Here is a 20,324-nt window from a genome sequence, read left to right as displayed (position 1 = left end):
GAACTAGTTCAGAGGTTCGAGCTCCTACGCTAGCAAATAGAAGGTTTTGGGCTACTAGAACAATTGGTTTCTAGTAAGGGAATTCTTTCAAGTGACCATACATGCGATGTTTCTCTCAATTAAGAGGTCTACCAGCCCTTGCGAGTTTTTACGCACCATTGTGTGGATTACACATCACATGGGTACCAAGGGAGGCATACGTCAGTATGAAACATCTGCACCTATGAATTGGATCAGAATGTTGCGTGTTCAATTCATGTCGGGTTCACCAAATGTATCATAGGAAAAATCAACATCAGTAATCAGACTTAATGAGTTAACCACCAAAACTCATATCCAATTAGCCTAATCCACAATAATAATGAAAAGTAGAATTAATCAACAAAATAATAAAAATCAATCAAATTCTCAAGCTCCCTTGTTGATTCAATCGATGGTTTCCATTGCTCTTCTTAATCCTATGGTTGAATGACTCTCAAAGTCGCACTTGAAAACCTGCATTAAGACACAAAGATTTCAAAGATAGTGATTGATGAAAATAAGAGAATGATGTTGAATTTATAGAAATTGGAAAGAAATTGATTGATAGGTGGAACTAAAGTGAGCTAAAAAGGTGATTAAGAGTTAGAAAGGTGATTGAGGAAATTAAATGAATTAACTGAATTAATTAATTAGTTAGAAAAGGTCGAACTCAGGGGTGAGTGTTAGTTAGAAATTAGCATGTGTTGTAGGAATTAGCATGAAATATATTTAAATTAAATTAGTATTTAAAATTGATTTTTGAAAATATCCAAAATCATGCACATGAAATGAAATTAGTTGGAAATTAGAATTTAGGAATTTTGAATTTTTTAACTGAGAAAAATTAATTTAAATAAATTTGAGAAATTTATTTAAATTGGAAGACATAATTAGCTAGTTAGAGTAAAATTGAAATTTAATTTAATTGAATAATAAAGATTATTTAATTAAAGTAAATAAATAATAATTAATTAAATAATTAAATTATTCAGTTCATTTAAAGAAGAGAAATTTGCATGATTAAATAATTGGAGGGAAATTGGAAGAAATTGAATAATTAGAAATGATAAAATGTGATGATTAAATTAGTTTAGAATAATGAAATTAGATTAATCTAATAATGAAGAATTATTTAGTTAATAAAGACAAATAATTAGTATGTTAGTCATGAGACATTTTTAGGTGTCTACACTAACCACATTTAATTTTATTTGATTCCAATATTAATTAAATAAAACCACTTATTTAGTTGACATCCTCAATTATCTTCCTAACAACAATTAAATAAATTCCAATCATTTATTTAAGTAATTAATCTTTTATTCTCTTTCTTATATAATTTACCATTAATTAAATAACCACATTTATTTGGTCAAATTCACTTTTCATATCCTTATCCTCCAAAAATCAAATAAATATAAACTATTTATTTAATTCCTCCTTTTGTACATGTCATTGGTTCCTAAAACTAATTAATTCACCTGCACATTTCCAAGCATACTTAAGCCATGGTCAAACTTTGCATGGAGTGTTCCATCCATTCCATTTCTCCAAAACCATTTCATCAAATCTTATCTATTTATTTTTCTAAAAAGATCTACATAGATATTTTGCTTTTCAGATCACATGTTCACATATCATTGTCTTGCATGTCACAATCACACATCCTTATGATATGTGAGTGTGAGCATGGATGTAATAAATGGATAATAATGATAAATATTTAGATATGTTTGCAATTTGAGATATGATAAAACTAGATGTATATAGATAAATACAAATAAATGAAAAAGAAGACCAAATAAAGATCTAAAAATGAATCAAACATAAAACAAAAATGTGTGACATGATGATATATTATTGTACTAAGAAACTCCACCAAAATAAATTCAATAAATTTTTACCATTACAATTATTATTTTTAATTGATTAACTACCCTTCTTTATGACTGACAACTTATGAATTTTCTCGCTCACAACTTATGAATTTTCTCCACATTTAACCCCTCCAAGACTATGCACAACTTTAAGTTTTTATCAATTTTGTCGTTATCTACCATTCTTTATGGCTGACAACTTATGAATTTTTTAAACATTAGACTAAGCTTTTAAGTTTTTACCAATTTTAAAACTTACATGGCCCTCCCTTAAATTTTTTTAAAAATATACTAACTAAATTTAGAGTAGTAGTGTCCTTAAATCAGTCTATGATAATTTTATTTAAAATTTCAATTAATTGTCCCTGATTAAGTTACTTATGACATCGTTGGGATCACACATTTATGATTGTTTCCTGAATAAAGTATCAGCTTTGAAATGTTTGTTAGGTAGCTTCAGGATTGAATTTTTCTTTTTTTGTAAATTATTTGTTTGAAGGTCCAAGCAAATACAGCTACCAGTCACCGCATCACAAGTTTTAGTCTTAAATTGAATGGCTTAAACATTTGCCAGGCCTGGTTGGGAGTTTAAGGACATGAAACAGGGTTGCAGAGGAAAGCACTGAAATTTCTCATGTGCCCATATTTATGAAATCAAACTTGGAACAGAAATCTTTGAATCAAATTCTTTGTATACAGTTTACAGTTTGAACCAATCGTTTGATATTGGGTCATTCTCCTTCGCTCCATATTCTCAATTCTTGATCTCAGCCCCCATGGAAGAAGGCTAAGATAACCAAGCAGTTTCAGTGCTCCACAGCCTGCTTTCAGTGAAGGGCAATGAATAGATTTGATGGAAATCGTCCACACTCACATCCAAGGGACTCAAGGATTGAAAAACAGAGGAAGTGTTATTGTTGAGAGAGCAGATATCATCAAAAACAAATGATAGATTTCTCTTTAGTTTGTTGGATATCAAATCTGTGGGAATAGCCTGAGCAGCCAGGGGCAGAGCATCCCCTGCATCAGATGGATCATCCTTCCTGAGAACACTGTCAAGAAAGTCCTCCTCTTGCTTCTGCATCAGCCCATGAAACGACTGAAAAGTGGGTGTGGGCGGCAGCTCTTGTAACTTCTGTTGGGTAGAAAATGTCATAGCTTCCCCTGCTTCCCCTGTTCCGGGCAAATGACTCACTCTTTTGAATATCCGACAGAGCACCCAAGCATCCAGCTAAAACAGACAAGAAGTATGTCAATTGGGTAGACCCAAATGGGTATAAGAGAATTACTTAAAAATCTCAGCCTCACCATTACTTACCAGCATGGAACGTTTTCTCCTTGGTGAAGCAGAAACGGGCCGGATGCAGTCGGTGAGGCGGTACTCATGCATGATCCACTTGGTTTTGATGCCCCTGAGGGGTTTGCCTTTGTAGAACACCAGAGCTTTCTTCACACCCACTTGAAGAGAGCTTCCTGATAAGATCACAGGCTTGTCAATGCCCGTGGCCTTCCAGTACCCGCAGCCTGCAGTTCGGTTTGGGCGGGCGCCGTTCGGATACTTGCGTTCTCTAGGGCTAAAGAAATACCACTCTCGCTCTCCGAATTTCGCCAGACCTGAGAACCAAACAGCCATCTGTAATTCCTTTACAAAATCGCTCAAAAAAAATAAAAAAAATCTAATTAACGATATCAAATTTTTACAATTCATATTATTCATCATACTGTTGTTTTATGAAAACAATTAGATTGTGTGAATTTTTTTGTATCAACATGTCATATCATATTTTGTGATTTTTCATTAGGATCATAGAGAGCTGTAAGAGTCCATTGTATCCTGAAAACACAGCTCTCTATTGTCATGGATGCCTACAATTCTAGGATCACAGAACATCATGGATAATGTTGATACAAAAAGCTCTCACACAATCTAATACAAAAATAACACCAATCACAAAAAACATCAACAACTAGAATATAGACAGGTCTCCATTAAAATAAATTCTTAAAGAGACAACCCTATTAAAATATATTTCTACAAACTTCAGCTCTTTATTGTCCTACAGCTCTGTATTAAAATGGATTCTTACATGGAATCCTACAACTCTATTGTCTCACAGCTCTGTATTAAAATGGATTTTTACATGGAATCCTACAACTCTATATTATTCTGATCATGGATCACAGAACATGACTAGAAATGTTGATGCAAGAAACTCACACAATCTAATCCAGAAATAACAGCAATCACAAAAAAACATAAAAAATTAGAATATAAACAGCTCTCCATTAAAACAGACTCTTACATCAGCTCTCTATTCAAATAAACTCCTACAAATTGCTATTAAAATTGACTCCTACAACTCTATATCTCTCTGATAATAGATCACAAAATATGACTGAAAATATTGATTTAAAAACTCTCTTACAATCTAATCCACACACAACATCAATCACATAAAAAAAAACATCAATGAACAGAAACTAGAATGTAGTCACCAATACTACTTACCTGGCAAATCCCAGGGCTCAAACTTATACAGATCCACATCTGTTATAATGGAGACAGGCAGAGGAGAAGAGGAGATCTTCTTTCTGAGGTAATGGGTTACCAGCTCTTCATCAGTAGGATGAAATCTAAAGCCCGGAGGCAGCTGAGGGTGGGGGCTCTGTTGCTCCTCTGTAAGAGCAGCCATGCTTACAAGACCACAACTTTTTGAAATCATCACCAGTCAGTGCTTAGGGCTTTATTGTTGGCGCCCGGCACAACCTCCAAACGCGTCGTTCTCAGAATTTCTTCGCAATTACGCCTTCCACGTGGATTGATCACACGGAAACCCATCATACCCAATGGAGGATTGCCACTGTACCATATTACGCCACCTACACTCGTCCGAACTGGAAGCCAAGACCCGGCGTTTCATTCCGGGTTGGTAGCGAATGGGAATACAAGGAAAGTAAGAAAAACAACAAATTTGCAGAGTCACGGCTCTGCGTGCGTTGGGGCGTCCGCCAAAACATCAATTTCTGGCCATCTTCAAAGGCTTATCTTTTAAAGGATCCATATATTCGTATTATTATATGCCTGTTTCCCAGATCCCCACACGGAAACCCATCCTGTAATCCAAACACCCGGATTCTGTAATTAAAAAATGAATTTTTAAGCACACCGTTTAGCCTCTCTGGCTCCAGATTGTCTCACTGGTCGTCCAAACAAGACGGCTTCCAATTTCGCACGTGAGGGAATTCAGAGCTGACTTGAAATGAGCTTCCATGCCGGATGTTGTCCAACATACAGCCTGCACATTCGTCCAGACGAAGAATTAATTAAAAACTTATAAATAATAGATAATTACATATAAAAAACACATTGCTTCGATCTTTTAATTGTTTATTATTATCTTGGCCAAGTGTGCATCGAACATGGTCGGTGGACATATTCTTCATAAGACATCAGCATTTCCACTATGAAACATTTCTTGTTTCAAAATTATGGTGAAAATAGATGTTCTCATTATAATATAGTGAAGATAAATATAACAAAAATTTAAGATTTAAGTATTGGGAGTTGTATAGTTTAAATTGAAAAGAGTTTATAGATGTCTACATATATTAGATTTTAAGTATGACTAATAAGCATCATTTTTGATAAATCATAAATATTTACTACTAATTTTTTTGTTAATTGATTTGTTTAATGTCTAGGAGTTTAAAAAAAAGTTATTATGTATAATAATGAATTCAACAATTCTATCTTTTATAGCTTATCCACAAAAATTCTCACCAAGCTAGAGTGGTTGACGAGTCTTTGACTAAACCAAATTGAATAGAAGTCTAAAACAATATATCCAAGCTAGCTTCTATTATATATGTACCAAATAGAGTTTATATACATGTCTATCTATAGACCCGAACCAACCTATAGATCCGAACCAACCCTTACTGTATCAAACAATACTATATAAACCCTATTATAGAAAACCATTATCCCCCTACCCATCACAAGTTCACAAAAAAGAGAGGCAAATAACTTTGACCTCTCCTTCCTCAAAATAATCAAATCATCATCCAAACATAAAAACTTAAGATTGAAGAAAATTACACAAGCTTTAAGCTGCCTCATCTATATTTTTACATTTGTTACATCCTTTCATTTCATCATACAAACCAACCAACACAACCTCCTCAAATTCCTCTATCTCACAACAGTTAAAAAAAGTAGGAATAACATCAAAGGACATAAATACCTTTAGTCACCTTGTCACATCCTCCACAACCCACTAGAGACATTCTTGACACCTCTTTCTAGCATGAAAATGGTTCAATTCAATTGAAATAAACCCCAACTGGATATTCCACGTCCTTAATATTGTTATGCAACAAATATGACCCAACATAAATGCACAACTTGAGATATATGCAACATTGAAAATGTTCCTTCTCCCTACCATGTGCCCCAAATCAAGAAGCAAATTTATCATAGAAAAATGGATAACATATGAAGCCCAATAAGTCTACATCGTTGCAACCTAAAACATGCAATGTGCAGAGAGGAGTGGTGAAAGGTTAGGTGGGAAGGGAGTTTTCAAATCTGCAGCGTGCAGGGAGGGAAATCCTCATTTGAATATGGAGGTAGAAGAGGATGAATCGGGTGCAGGGGAAGGACGAAATGCCTCGAAAGTTGTCTCGGGAGGTAAGCCTGATGGGTTTGAGGTGGTTATCATGGATCTCGAAGGAATTTCAATTTCTGGAGTTCCTCGTCTGGTGGAAATGAATATTACGACTCAGATTCCTGGGGACCCATGTGCACTTGTCGAGTCAAAAAAGGGGATGCCAAGTTTTAAAACTGGAGCCGAGTTGAATCATAAACCGTGGGTTTTGCTCTTTGGGGTGAAACCTACTGGTAAATCTTCCCATTCTCTAGTTAGTAACATATTAGATCCAAAGTTGGGTAAGTTTTCTATTGCACTCCTGATTCAGTAATTGATTATAACATCTCTCTAATGGGTTCTTCCTTAGTTGGTAAATTTATGGGACCAAGACCCAACATTGAGAATGTGAGATCTTTTGTGAAAAAAAAATGGTGTCTCAAAGGGCAAGTGTGGGTTTCTTCTTTACCAAAAGTTTTTTTTTCCTTTGGTTTCTCTTGTGAAGAGGACTTGTCTGCTATTCAATGTGGGGGACCATGGGTTATTAGCAAAGCCTCCTTGGCTTTAAAAAAATGGTCTCTGAAGCTAGATCTTTCTGACTCTGTGTTTGAATTTGTTTTGGTTTCGGTCTGCCTACCTAGATTACCAATGGAGTATCGGAATGAGGATTCTTTTAAGGGTATTGTTAGTTCTTTTGGAGAACTCTCGTCCATTCATCCTATGACAACAATGAGGAAAAGGTTAGTTTTTGCAAGAATTTGTGTTGGAATCCTCAAGTCTAAGGATATGCCCACATGTATTGATATTGTTTCAAATCTTGGTACTTGGGAGTAGACTGTGGAGTTTGAGACTTTACTGTTTGTGTGCTTTCACTACAAAAAAATCTAGCCACTGGGCTAAAAAATGTTCTTTTAGAATTCATAACAAAGTTGCAAAGACTAGTGAAGGAAATATGAAAGTCTGGAAAGCAAAACCTAAGGAAGGGGGGATTATTTCTAAATTGTTGGAAACATCCTCAAGGATCACATCAGAAGAGAATAAGATTGATGGTGTACAAAATATTGATGGGGATCTTATATATCCTCAGAAGGAAGATGATAATATCATTGGGATTACCCATCATGATCGTATAGAGGGGGACCTAGCTCCTGATGGGCTGAATGTGGATAAAATCCCCATCCCAGAGGAGAACTTGAACAAGACTTCTTAATTAGGGAAAAACAGAGGAATTGATCCCTCATCCAAGGACTTTAGTAGTGAGGTGACTGGGAGTGGTTCAAGGATGAAGGATAATGAGGACTCTTCCAAATCTAAAGATGCAAAGGGAAACTCCATTGTTGACCCTAAGTCTTTGTCTCCTCAAATGGTTTTCTCTACTTTTGGCGACTAAAGGTGAATGGAAAATCAACTATTTTAGTGGATTGATTTGAGGATTCCCTAATTCATGGGGATAAACACATTCCTAAGAAAATAGGAGGAGGAAGGTTGAAGAGCGTAGGCAAGGAAAATAAATGCCAAGAGGAGTCTGAGGTGGAGGATGATCCTCCATTCTCCCAGGTGGAAAGGAAAAATAGAAACAAAAAGGCAGCAACCTTTGGAGTTTCTACTAGAAATAGATTAAAGGCAGATTGTAGGAACACAAAAAGCTTAGGGTGCAAGTCTTCAAAATGGCACATGGAGCATGATAGTCTTCAGAGTATAGTTGATGGGGTTCAAAAGACTATCCCTGAGATTTGTTTAAACAACACAACCCTTAAATAATGAAGATCATGTCTTGGAACACAAGGGGGCTTAATATCCTGCATAAGAAAGACATTTTGTCTAATATCATAATGGATCATCGGCTTGATATTATGGTTGTTCAGAAAACTAAGATGCAAAGAGATAGAGCTATGAAGCTAGAATTTTTTAAGAATCGTGGAATTCATAGTAATAGTTCGGATGGGGCCTCTGGTGGTTGTACTATATTTTGGAATGAATTTTTTTTTTGTGGAACCAATACATGGGAAGATGCTAACCACATAACACTTAGATTCAAACATATTAGAGATGACTTCTCCTAGATTATGTCCAACATCTATGCCCCTAACAATAAAACTGCCAGGAGGGAATTTTGGGAAAGTCTTGATAACTTTAGAGAGAAGTTTAAGGATGAGAATTGGATTGTGATTGGTGATTTCAATACTCCACTCCAAGATATGGAGAAGTTTGGTGGATTCTAGATTCAAGTAGATAGTAAGCAAGATCTTTTGGAATTTATTAATAATCAATGCCTCCATGATCTAGACCTTAGGGGTACCTCCTTCACCTAGACAAATAGGCGTGTTGGTAATGATCTTATTCAGGTTAGACTTGATCATGCTCTTGTTTCAAATGACTAGTTTCTCCCATATGTTTTCTCCTTGAATTCTCTTTCGAGAGTTAGCTTTGATCATTACCGCATATGCTTTCAAGTAGATCCCACGTTGGGGAAGAAGAATCCTCCCTTTTGTTTTGAGAAAATGTGGATCTAGCACCCACATATTAAAACAAAGTTTTTGGAATGATGGAGCATTAAAGTTGAGGGCATTGCCATGTTTCGTGCTGCTAAAAAGATTGGAATGGTCAAAACTAAAATTAAAAAATAGAACAAAGATATTTTTGGTAATATTTTTTAATCAAAAGCCAATATTCAAATAGATCTAAAAGATATTCAAGAAAAATCCAAAGGGACAGATATGTTGGGGATTACCTAGCCAAGTAAAATGAGATTCTCAATCAATACCATGATATTATATCCAAGGAGGATGCATTATGGAAATAGAGGTCTAGATCAATTTGGTTGGCTCCTGGGGACAAGAACACTAGATTCTTCCATATTTCAACTCTTAAACATAGGGCTGCTAACCGAATTTCTAAAGTGCAAAGGAATGGGACAATTTTTGATAAAGTAGATGCAATCAGGGAGGAAGCAGTACGATTCTTCTCTAATTTATTAAAGGCTAAGGGCTCTTTGGATGAAGCCAAACATAAGGAATTTATTGATGCTATTCCAAGATTGGCGGATAAGGATTGTAAAATACATCTTATGGCCATGCCCTCCCTTCAAGAAATCAAGAAGGCGGTCTTTTCATTTGAAGGAAAAAAGAACTGGGACCTGATGGTTTCCCTATGTTTTTCTTTCAGATTTTTTGGGAGATTGTGAGGGAAGATGTGGGTAATGCAGTAAAGGGATTTTTTGGTTCCAAAAGAATTCTAAAGGAGATCTTTTTTACCTTCATAGTGTTAATTCCTAAACACCCTTAAGCGGACTCGTTTAAGGCTTTTCATCTCATTAGTCTTTGTAACTCTTTTTACAAAATTTTATCATAAATGCCAACTTCCAGATTGCTTAATGTGCTCCCTCATTTCATCGCTAATCACGAGAATGGCTTTGTTCCACGTTGCCAAATTTTGGACTCCATCATCACAGTGTTGGAAAGAGACACTATTCCAGAAGAGATAAGTGCTTGAGGATTGTTTAGGGGTCGTCATTGATGGCAACTCAAATCAGAAGCATCATCTAGAATATGCAAATTCATTCGACCAAATTTTTTTCTTAAGTCTGGAAGGTGGAACACAGTGTTCAACAAAGTATGGCTACATTGAGTAGAACTCAATTTTGGGTGCACATTTTTGTTTGCAGTGGAAGAGGTAGTCGATTTGTTGGTTGGAATTGCTTAGTCCACAATCCTAGCTTTCAGTATTGATTCTAGTGCAAGTTTGATGATCGGATATCCGATATTTCAGGAAGAACAAGGTTATTGTTATGTAGCATGTTATGCGGAATCTTCGGGATGATTTTGTTGATTGGTGTCATGTTCAAGGTTATTGTGCCGACTTATGTGAAGCATATTATCAATTTATTTTGGACCGCATGTGAATTTGTAATTGGATTGATCCCACTTCTTGTTACACGTTTCATATTTTGTAAATGTTTTTGGAGTTGACATGTTGGTGACCTAATCAAGTGATGCAGATATATAAGACCGAGTATATGATCATTTTGGATTTTGATAGTGATGTATAAAGATTGTATGAGCATTTTGGCACACTTTCACATGAGCTATCTTTCGATTTATGCTCCGGTGTATGACAGAGCAGAGAAGAACAAAGTTGTATGGAAGAAAAATGGAAGAAGACTCTTTGTGCTTAACCAGAACTACATTTTGCATTTGTAGATGATATTCATCAGTTCAAAAAATTAGTTATCATTTGTAATCATTTCTAGGACAATGAGTCCTCCGAGGTTGCAACCCTCTCTTTTGTAATTGAGTAGTGAGCTATAGGCAATCTACCTGAATACATGTGCATTCCTCTTGTAATATTATTATACTCCTGGTCACAATATTATAATATTGTGGGTCTTAATCCCACTATGGTTTTTCCCTTTCTGGGTTTCCACGTAAAAATTTTGGTGTTATGGTTTTGTGCTTGTGTGTGTTACATTCGGTGGTTTAAGAATAAGTTAAATAAAGTTATAAATTGTAGAACACTGATTCACCCCCCCCTTTCTCAGCATTAATTGATTTCAACAATTGGTATCAGAGCCTAGTTCCTCTAAGGAAGCGTAGCAACTTGAGGAAGATCTGAGATAGTGAATAGATGGACTACAGTTTACAAAAACAACTCACTGTGGCATTTGAAAATCTAGATACAACAAGAAAAGAAGCAAATAGCCTGAGAAGAAGTCTGAGCGATGCTGAAGACTTCATTGAGTCTTTGAAGGAAAAGGTGAACACATCCAGAGAAAAGAGAAAAGAGCTGATGGTCAAACTCAAGGAGAAAGAAGACCAAAGCAGTGATGACCAAGCCTTAAAAGACAAGATAGATGAATGTGGAAAACTTGTTAGAGATAATGCAGCCTTGAAGAATGAAATGCAATCCATTGTGATGAAGCTGATAAAGGAAATTGAAGACAAGAAGAAGAATGAGGAAAGCTTGACTTAGTCACTAAAGGATAGATCTGATGAATATTGTAGACTAAATCATGAAAATGACCTGCTAAAGCTTGAATTGATACAATCTAGGAATAATGGGCAGGAGCTAGAAAGACAGATCAAAATTCTAAGAGATAAAATTACCACTGCTAATGAGTACAAAGAAAAATTCAATGCTAGATCAGCTAAGATGGATGAAATGCTACAAAGTCAGAAGAATAAAGGTGATATGGGAGGACTAGGATTTGAGAAAGGAGAAAGCTTCGGATCTGGTCAAAGTGATCATCAAAAGAACAAGAGATCTTCGATAAGGCAACCTAATGCTTATAAATTCAATGGTAAATGCTTTGTTTGGAATAAATTTGGTCATATGACAAGTCAATGCAGAAATAGGGCAAATCAAAATAATTCATCATTTTCCGGACAATGTTTCAAATGCAATAAATATGGTCATAAGTCAATTGAATACATAAGTATGGTAAATAGGAGAAATATAAGATGCTATGGTTGTGGAAGATTTGGACATATTGCGAATCAATGCAAATCAAAGAGAAATCTGGGTAATTTCAGGTCTAATAAGAGAAACAACATTGTTTGCTATACTTGCAACAAATTCGAACACATTGCTAAATTCTGCAGAAGCAAGAATATGAACAAGAATGCTCCGACAGATAAGAACAAGTCAGGTGATAGGGGCAAAGCAAAGGTTGACAAGATCAAAGAGTAGTACAAGAAGAAATGGGTCAAAAAGGGTGATTTAGATGCAATGAATGAGTCCGCACCTGATTCCGGTGTTGGAACCTCATCCGACAACTAAGGCACTTGGCCTTAGAGGGAAGCTTTTCATGCAGATCATGAAAAACCCTTTGTCTGAGACCTGTAACTAGCTGTGATAGGTTGTAGATGGTCGTAAATGTTTGTACAGTCGATCCTGAAGGATCTCCGGAAGACTTCATGCTGATTTGTGACTCTGGAATAATATTCATGAGATACAGAGCATCCAAAATAGTTAGGGTTGAGCATTTATTATACCTAAAAGTTAGGTGTGCAGAGGATAAAAAGGTGATTTAACTCTCATTTCTCATTGCGTTCGAAGCGAAAGAGTAGGAGAGCTTGGTGAAGAGATTGTGAAGTGAACCCAGATCTTTGAAGAGATTCAGTGAAGATTTCTTGGGGTGATCCCATAAAATTACATCTTTGACACTAGAATCAATATTTTGCATTACATCTTTACTTTCTAAAACCTATAGCAACTAAACCATTAAGAATTTGAAGATGAAGTAAACTAATAATTTGTGAGATTTTTCATATAGATTCTAAATATATATTTTTTTAAATAATTAAAAATTAATCGTCCATATTGTTATGTAACTTTTAATAACTCAATATTTATAGTAATCAACATTTTTTAGAAGCGACATTTAGTTGATAATGCATAACTTTTTTTTATAGCAAGAAGAAAATTTTAATTTTAGAAATATAGAATTGTCACACTAATATCTAGTGAATGGATATTTTTTCATAATTTTTTGTTACATATATATTTTTTCGTTATTTTTTTAAGATAGAGTAATTGTAATTTGGACAGAGGTGTATTTCATAATACATAAAAAAATTTCGTATGCATTTGAATTAACTTCTTTTTGTATTGAAATGAGGATATCAATACCTAGGGAAAATATATTTTTTACATTTTATTTTCTCTATTTTTCAAAATTTTCACATGTGCACGAAACACAATCCATAATGTTCAATGAAAAACCTATATTCATAAGAAATAAAACATACATATATTAATGAAATTAAATATATTAAAAATTATACTATTTGGAAAGCTTATAGTAAGGACTAAATACTTAAAAAGACAAAACTTCTAAATGAATTCATTTGACCCCCCAAAAGCTAATGTAAAAGTGTTTTTTTATCAGCATTTTGATAGGTGCGAAGGAGATTCCATTGCAAGTATGATTTAGAAGTACAAAGGTTCTATCCAAGAAATTTAAACCTAACTCTCCTCAATTAATTACTTGAAATGGGACCTCTTAAAGCTTAAATCATTACATTTTCTAAAAGATGTATGATTTCAAAAAAAAGGTAGGATGTACCAAAAAGTGTAACCCACTATTGTGGGATCACCCCTTGCATTTGGTTGAAGATTAAAAGGTATTTTTTCAGAGCTCGATAACTTTCTCTATTCCTAACCTAAAATTTGACAATGGCATCATCTGGTGTGGCGACTCCATTGGTTGTTGACATAACCAGTAGGGAAAGACCTAAGTTTAAGAAACATCCATATAAATTAATGGAAGATGATCTGAATGGAGCATTTTTGTCCATTCTGTATGGTGTTTTGCATGTTGAGGACATTAGGGCTTACATCCATTGCAATTTTGAAGAGCTTGAAAACGCTAGAATATCGAAACTTTACACAAAGCACATAGTAGATGGCATGGGAAACTTTAAACCTGAATTCAAATCTCTCCAAGACAATGGTTTCATTCAATTTGTGATTTTTTTGATCTTTGACGAACCCAAATGGGCTAGATACATTCTGATCAGAGTTCATGGCAAGTTCATATGGCTTGACAAGCTGCACAAGATCACAAATCAAGCAATCAAAGTTGTAACATGCTTGAATTCAACCAGTGAAGTACTCGACCTTAGGAATGTAAAGAATCTAACGGTGACAGAGGCAACCGGTTCCAAACATGATGGAAGATCGATGATAATCAGTGACATTATTGAATATGATGTTGTATTTTCATCCATGGTGATAGGTTACAAGGTCTATCAATCTAGCAGAGATAACTTAGTATCTAGTACGACCATTTACACTGCATATCAAGTTCTCAAGGAAGATAAGATATATGATATGTGTGAGGTACTTCATAGTAAGCTCTTGAATAATCTGAAGAAGATAAAACAGGACAAAAAACATGTATTCAAATTTTGTACTCTATTTATCTATCTGTACTTCTATTTCATGAATGAGGTCCCTGGTGTAGGTAAATTTCAATGGGCCTATGATAGGTCGATGGTGGGGTAGATAAATGAAACTCTAGATGGATTAGGTGATGCACAAGCTTAGAAAGCTATTATGTGGGGTTACTTTAAAACTTTCCAAGGCATGATGTAGAGCAGGGAAAGGATCCCTAAGGAAATTGTAGAGAAGTATGAAGACTCCATATGCTTCATGGTGGACACCAATCAATGCTTGATGGAGGTTGTTGAACCCAAGATAGTTTGGATCATTCCCATGGGGTATGAGGTTAGTGGTGATATAATTAATGCATATGCTCAACACCTCTTGAGAAATCCGATAGAAAAGTCAGAGGAAAGGTTTGAAACATACAAGGAGAAAAGATTGAGCCTGCACTCTTAGTTCACCAAACCCGGAATGTAGAAAAGAGTGAGGAAGGAAGTGGAGCAACTTGCAGAGGATACGAGAATCACAAAGGAGGAAGTACAAAGGGATTGGAAGAGGATCCTAAAATAAGAAGATATGGTGAAACCTAAGAATACCAAACCAGAAACTCCTTCCCCGAAGCCAAGGAAAACAAGTTAGCTAGGACCTTCCTCTGGTGCTCAAAAGCTTGTACCTCCACCTAAGCCTCAACCCAAACCATTTGGTGGAGCTGAGAAGAGGAAAAAAGGGAATCTGGGAAGAGTTTATGTAGTATGCACTGTAGAAGAGGAGACTGAATCAGATGAAGTAGTGAAAGAAGTAAAGAAGAGTGCTACTACTACTAGGGTTGTGAAGATGCAATCCTCTAGTGAAAGTCAACATAGCAAGAAGTCTAGAGTTGAAGCTGATCCATCCTATATAACCCTTAAGCAAGTGAAGGAAGAAATAACAGAACAATTGAATCTTAAATTGCTTTCCCAATTTTACGACTATTTGGATGAAAAAGGGAAAAGGTCTCTAGAAGAAGCTACAGTTGTATATTTGAATAAGTATAGCAGGGCGCTTATAGAGATTGTGTCTAAAGTTCCCAAAAGTTTGTATGATATCCTGGATATGAGAAAAGAAACTACAACAGTAGAAGAGGACAGAATTAGGGAATATGATTTAGTGCAACTCTATCCTGTGATTTCCAAGACAAAAGTTGATAGGATTCTTAGAGAAAATAAAGAAAGATTCAGAAGTAAAACTCGAGCAAAAAAAATAATGATTGGCAAAAATGAAGAGGTTCATAAGGATACACGTGAAATTTTGATGGAAATAATAAATAAGTATGAGTATGATGTAGTTCCTAAAAGATCTTAGGAAAGTGTTCAAAAGTCTATTCAGGAAGTCCTTGTGATGCTATTCTTAGGAGATGAACCGAAGAGTGCAAAACCAGATGAAAAAGCAACTAAACCTCTTGCTGCTACAGATCTTGATAACAGTTAGCAGATTGTAGACTCCGGTGAAGAGGTTCAGGATCCTCCGGTAATGGTAGTTGATTCAAAGAAGAATACTAAGGAGGTTGGTGGTGAAAAGCCAGAGGATGCAAAGATGGAAGAGAAGGAGAAGGATGAAGGCAAGATTGAATAGGTTCTAGTGGCAAGATACACTATGGAATCTGACAAGGGCAAGCAAATTACTAGTGACACAAATCTCATTCAAGCGCCTATCAATATTAATTCCTTCTCTCTTGTGCAAACACTCAAGTTTGCAGCCTTAGCTCAAGCAAAAGCCAGTGAATGCTTGTTGAAGTCTCACATTGAGGACAAAGAGCTTATGTCTTTGGCTACAAGTATTCTTGAGAAAATCTTGTCGACATTCAAGCAAGACACACTTGACTCGCCCTCCGGTAAGCTGCGAAGTATGCTTAAGGCAGTAGACTCTCATTTTTAATCTCTAGAGAAAGTTGCAGATGTAAAAGTTCTGAATCATTTCAAAATTCAGTTATTTTTTTAGTGGCTAATATTCGCCAATTGGCTATTTTTTGAAATTTGAGAATCAAAATTTGGCTAATAAGTTCAACTTTAAGGTGACCCAAATCGCCACATTTTTATAAATTTTTATTTTAGTGTTATTTAAATTGCCAAAGAGCTTATTTTATTAATTTTTTTAACTCAAATATTCACCATAATATTCGATACATGATTGGATTAGATTCACCAACATTTTATAATTTATTGTCAAAATCTAAATTAATTTGCCAATAATATATCATAATTATTAGCTATTTTAAGTTTATATCAACAATTTTTAGTTGTCGCCATTGATTTAAAATATAGTCTAATGACCTTAGTTGTATTCCATGAGGTAAATTGTACCTACAAGCAATGCTCATGGGGGTTCAAACTACTTTTGAATTGTTGACCTCAATGAAAATCAACGGTCTAAAAGCAATTTTTGGCCCCATGATTATTACAAATAATTGGTACATTTTATATCATAAACAAAGAGGGCTATTAGATTATTTTAAATTAATAGTAGAAACTAAATAAATTAGAGTGTACCCCTTAAACTCATTAATGATTTCCACCTTCAGGCCTCTACGTTTCTATAAAAAAAAAATTGAAAAAAAATGAAAGGATTTGCAAAAGTAATTAATGTATACTCGTATTATTTTTTAAGATTCACCATTTTTTTCTACTAAAAAAAATTTGATATAAAAAAATTCGCCAATAAAATTTAAAAAGGAAAGATTCGCCAATAAAAAATATTATTTTTTATTACAAAAGTTAAATATTCGCCAAGATTTTATACAATTTTTTGAGAGGGGGTTTCATAAAGTTTTCACTAATTTCAATGTTATGAGGTTAAGGACAATTTTGAGAATGGTTGAAGGTGATAGGGTCATTTTGATAACTAGTGTGAAGGGCATTCAAGAGGCATTGAACGAAGGCGGAAAAATCTACAAGTCATGTCTTCTATTGCCGAAGTTCACTATAGATCTTGATAAGAAAATCAAAGAGTGTGAAGGACAACTGGCCGATGTATCTCAGTTCTATTCACCCCGGGCTATTTTTGCAAGTAATTATGAAGCTCAGGTGATGTCTTTACTTGATAAAATCAAGATCCTGAATCAAGAAAAAAGATAGAATAATTGGTAGATTGGGAGAGCCAAGGAACCTAATCACCCCGGTTGGATACTCTATTGAGCAGTGAACAAGATGCTATGAATGCACTAAATAAGTCCATTCCTTCAGATCATAGAGGAGCAGAAATACATGCATACCTATTTAGTGCTTTGATTAACATTTTGGAGAACCTAAAGAAAGTATGGGATGATTACTTGCAGTCCTTGAAGACCATTTTTGCAGACATCTTCAAATTTTTGTAAGTTGTTGTTTATACCCTTGTACATAGAATTTTGAGTGGATATCTACCTTTGACATTGCTGTCAAAGGGAGAGAGAGAGAGAAGTGAAAAATGCAGTATATTCTCAGGGGGAGCCTATTAGAATTGAAGTTTTTAAAATTTTGCAGTGTTTGACATTTAGTTATTTTTTACTAAGTGTTGCCATCAATGCCAAAGGGGGATATTGCTAGCAAGAGACACTGTTCCAGAAGAGATAAGTGGTTGAAGATTGTTTAGGGGTTATCATTGATGGCAACTTAGATCAGAAGCATCATCCAGAATATGCAAATTCATTCTACAAGAAGTTTTGCTTGTTTGGAAGGTAGAACATAGTGTTCGACATAGTATGAGTACATTGAGTAGAACTCAATTTTGGGTGCACATTTTTGTTTGCAATGGAAGAGGTAGTTGATTTGTTGGTTGGAATTTCTTAGTCCACAATCCTAGCTTTCAGTATTGATTCTAGTGCAAGTTTGATGATCCGGTATCCGGTATTTCAGGAAGAACAAGGTTATTATTGTGTAGCGTGTTATATGGAATCTTTGGGATGATTTTGTTGATTGGTTCCATGTTCAAGGTTGTTGTGTGGAATTATGTGAAGCGTGTTATCAATTTGTTTTGGTCTGCATGTGAATTTGTAATTGGATTGAGCCGACTTCTTGTTACACATTTCATATTTTGTAAATGTTTTTGGAGCAGACATGTTGGTGACCTAATCAAGTGATGTGGATATATAAGGCCAATATATATGAGTATTTTGGATTTTGATAGAGATTTACAGTGTTTGTATGAGCATCTATGTGCAGTTTTGTGTGCGCTATCTTTAGATTTATGCTCCAATATATGATAGCAGAGAAGAATAAAGTTGTGTGGTAGAATAGTGGAAGAAGACTCTTTGTACTTAATCGGAATTGCATTTTGTCATTTGTAGATGCTATTCATCATTTTAGACAATCAGTTATCATTTGTAATCATTTGTAGGATACCGAGTCCTTTGGGGTTGCAACCCTCTCTATTGTAATTGAGCAATGAGCTCTAGGAAATGTTCCTGAATGCATGTACATTCCTCTTGTAATATTATTATACTCCTGATCAAAGTATTATAATATTGTGGGTCTCAATCCCACCGTGGTTTTTCCCTTTTGGGGTTTCCACGTAAAAATTCTGGTGTTATGGTTTTGTTCTTGTGTATGTTGAGTTTCTACACTTTATTATTCATTTGCATCCGGTGGTTTAAGAATCAGTTAAAGAAAGTTATAAATTATAGAACACTGATTCACCCCCCCCCCCCTCTTAGTGTTCATTGATTCCAACACACAGTGCATGAGAATATTCATTCTCTTGAGAACTCCAACCATCAAGGTTTTTTTCTTAAATTGGATCTTTCCAAAACCTACGATCAAGTGGACTGGAATTTCCTTATTAAGGTTTTGTTTGCTTTTGTTTTCAGCAACAAATTCATTGATTTGGTTTGGAAACTCATTTCTACTTCCAGATCTCCAGTGATTATTAATGGAGCCCTTTCAATTTTCTTTGAGGTTTCCAAAGGACTTCGTCAAAGGGACCCTTTTGTTGGAAGCTTGGAGAGATTATTGGAATAATGCTGCAAATATGTGCTTGAGAGATATTTGAGAGATGTGTTGTCATTGATGTGAACATATTTCTCTGTCTATGATAGTGTTGCAATGAAGTTCAGTGAGTTATTTTGTTTTAACATGTTGAAGATCAAAGTTTGCAGATTAAAGGGTTTGTAGATGATTGTTTATAGATGATTCAATTCAATTTTCAGAGGTCCGCATGGAGATTTTATTGAGTTATGGGTATTTGTGTTGTGGCTGTTTTTTTAGTTGTTCAGTGATGACAATGTTTATTCTTTTGCTCAACATTGCTCCGTATTGTAATATTTTGTTTTACGAATTTGGAACTATGTTTGGAACGTTGGTGTGTATCCTTAATTCAAGTAGTTTGTGGTTTGGAGGTCTGCAAGTGATTCTTCAAGGTTGACAGTCATTGCAGTTAGTGTTCTTAAGGTTTAGTATGAATATGTTGATGATTCTAGTAATTTGTGTTGGTGCGGATGTTGCTATGGTAATTCATGATTCTTATGGATGTTTCTAGATCATGTGTCTTTTGTATTGGTGTTCCGCATTGATAGTTGAGCTCGTAATTGATAATTTTCCTCAGTATGTTGGTGTTCTTCATGTTCTTGGCATACCGGTTCTATAATAAGAGATTGAGAGAGAGTTGAGAGTGCAAATGTCAAGGTTGATGAAGGCAAGGAAAGACAGACTAGATCCTCCGGATATGATTCAAATGATCAGAATGACAACTCAGATAAGGGGAAGTAAGCTCAAACTCAGAACCAAGTGCAAATTATTCCGGTGAATTCAGTACCTCGGGAAGAAGGATCAAGTGCAAATATTGAAGAAAGAACACAAGAAACTAAAGTTCAAGAAAATCCTAAAACTCCCTAGTACGTAAGGTTGAATCATTCTGAAAATCAGATCATAGGAGATAGAAATAAAGG

General features: G+C 35.1%; 1 protein-coding gene across 2 annotated transcripts; it reads right to left on the bottom strand.

The window, feature by feature from the left end:
* Window positions 1-2,552: 2,552 nt before the first annotated feature.
* Window positions 2,553-4,676, bottom strand: LOC131064201 (NAC transcription factor 25). Of its 2 annotated transcripts, none has more exons than XM_057998269.2 (3): window positions 4,408-4,676; window positions 3,217-3,531; window positions 2,553-3,129 (listed from the first exon to the last, which is right to left on the bottom strand). In XM_057998269.2, exons 1-3 carry the CDS (start codon window positions 4,444-4,446, stop codon window positions 2,686-2,688), a joined length of 798 nt encoding a protein of 265 aa, XP_057854252.2. In that variant the 5' UTR covers window positions 4,447-4,676; the 3' UTR covers window positions 2,553-2,685. The 2 variants fall into 2 exon arrangements, with proteins under 2 accessions (XP_057854252.2, XP_057854243.2); XM_057998260.2 differs by having other exon boundaries at window positions 3,217-3,512; window positions 4,408-4,663.
* Between the last annotated feature and the right edge of the window lie 15,648 nt (window positions 4,677-20,324).

This window comes from Cryptomeria japonica, chromosome 1, assembly GCF_030272615.1.
Source record: "Cryptomeria japonica chromosome 1, Sugi_1.0, whole genome shotgun sequence".
Taxonomy (NCBI): domain Eukaryota; kingdom Viridiplantae; phylum Streptophyta; class Pinopsida; order Cupressales; family Cupressaceae; genus Cryptomeria; species Cryptomeria japonica.
The sequence above is the reverse complement of the archived record's forward strand: the minus strand, read 5'-3'. Positions and strand labels throughout refer to the sequence as shown.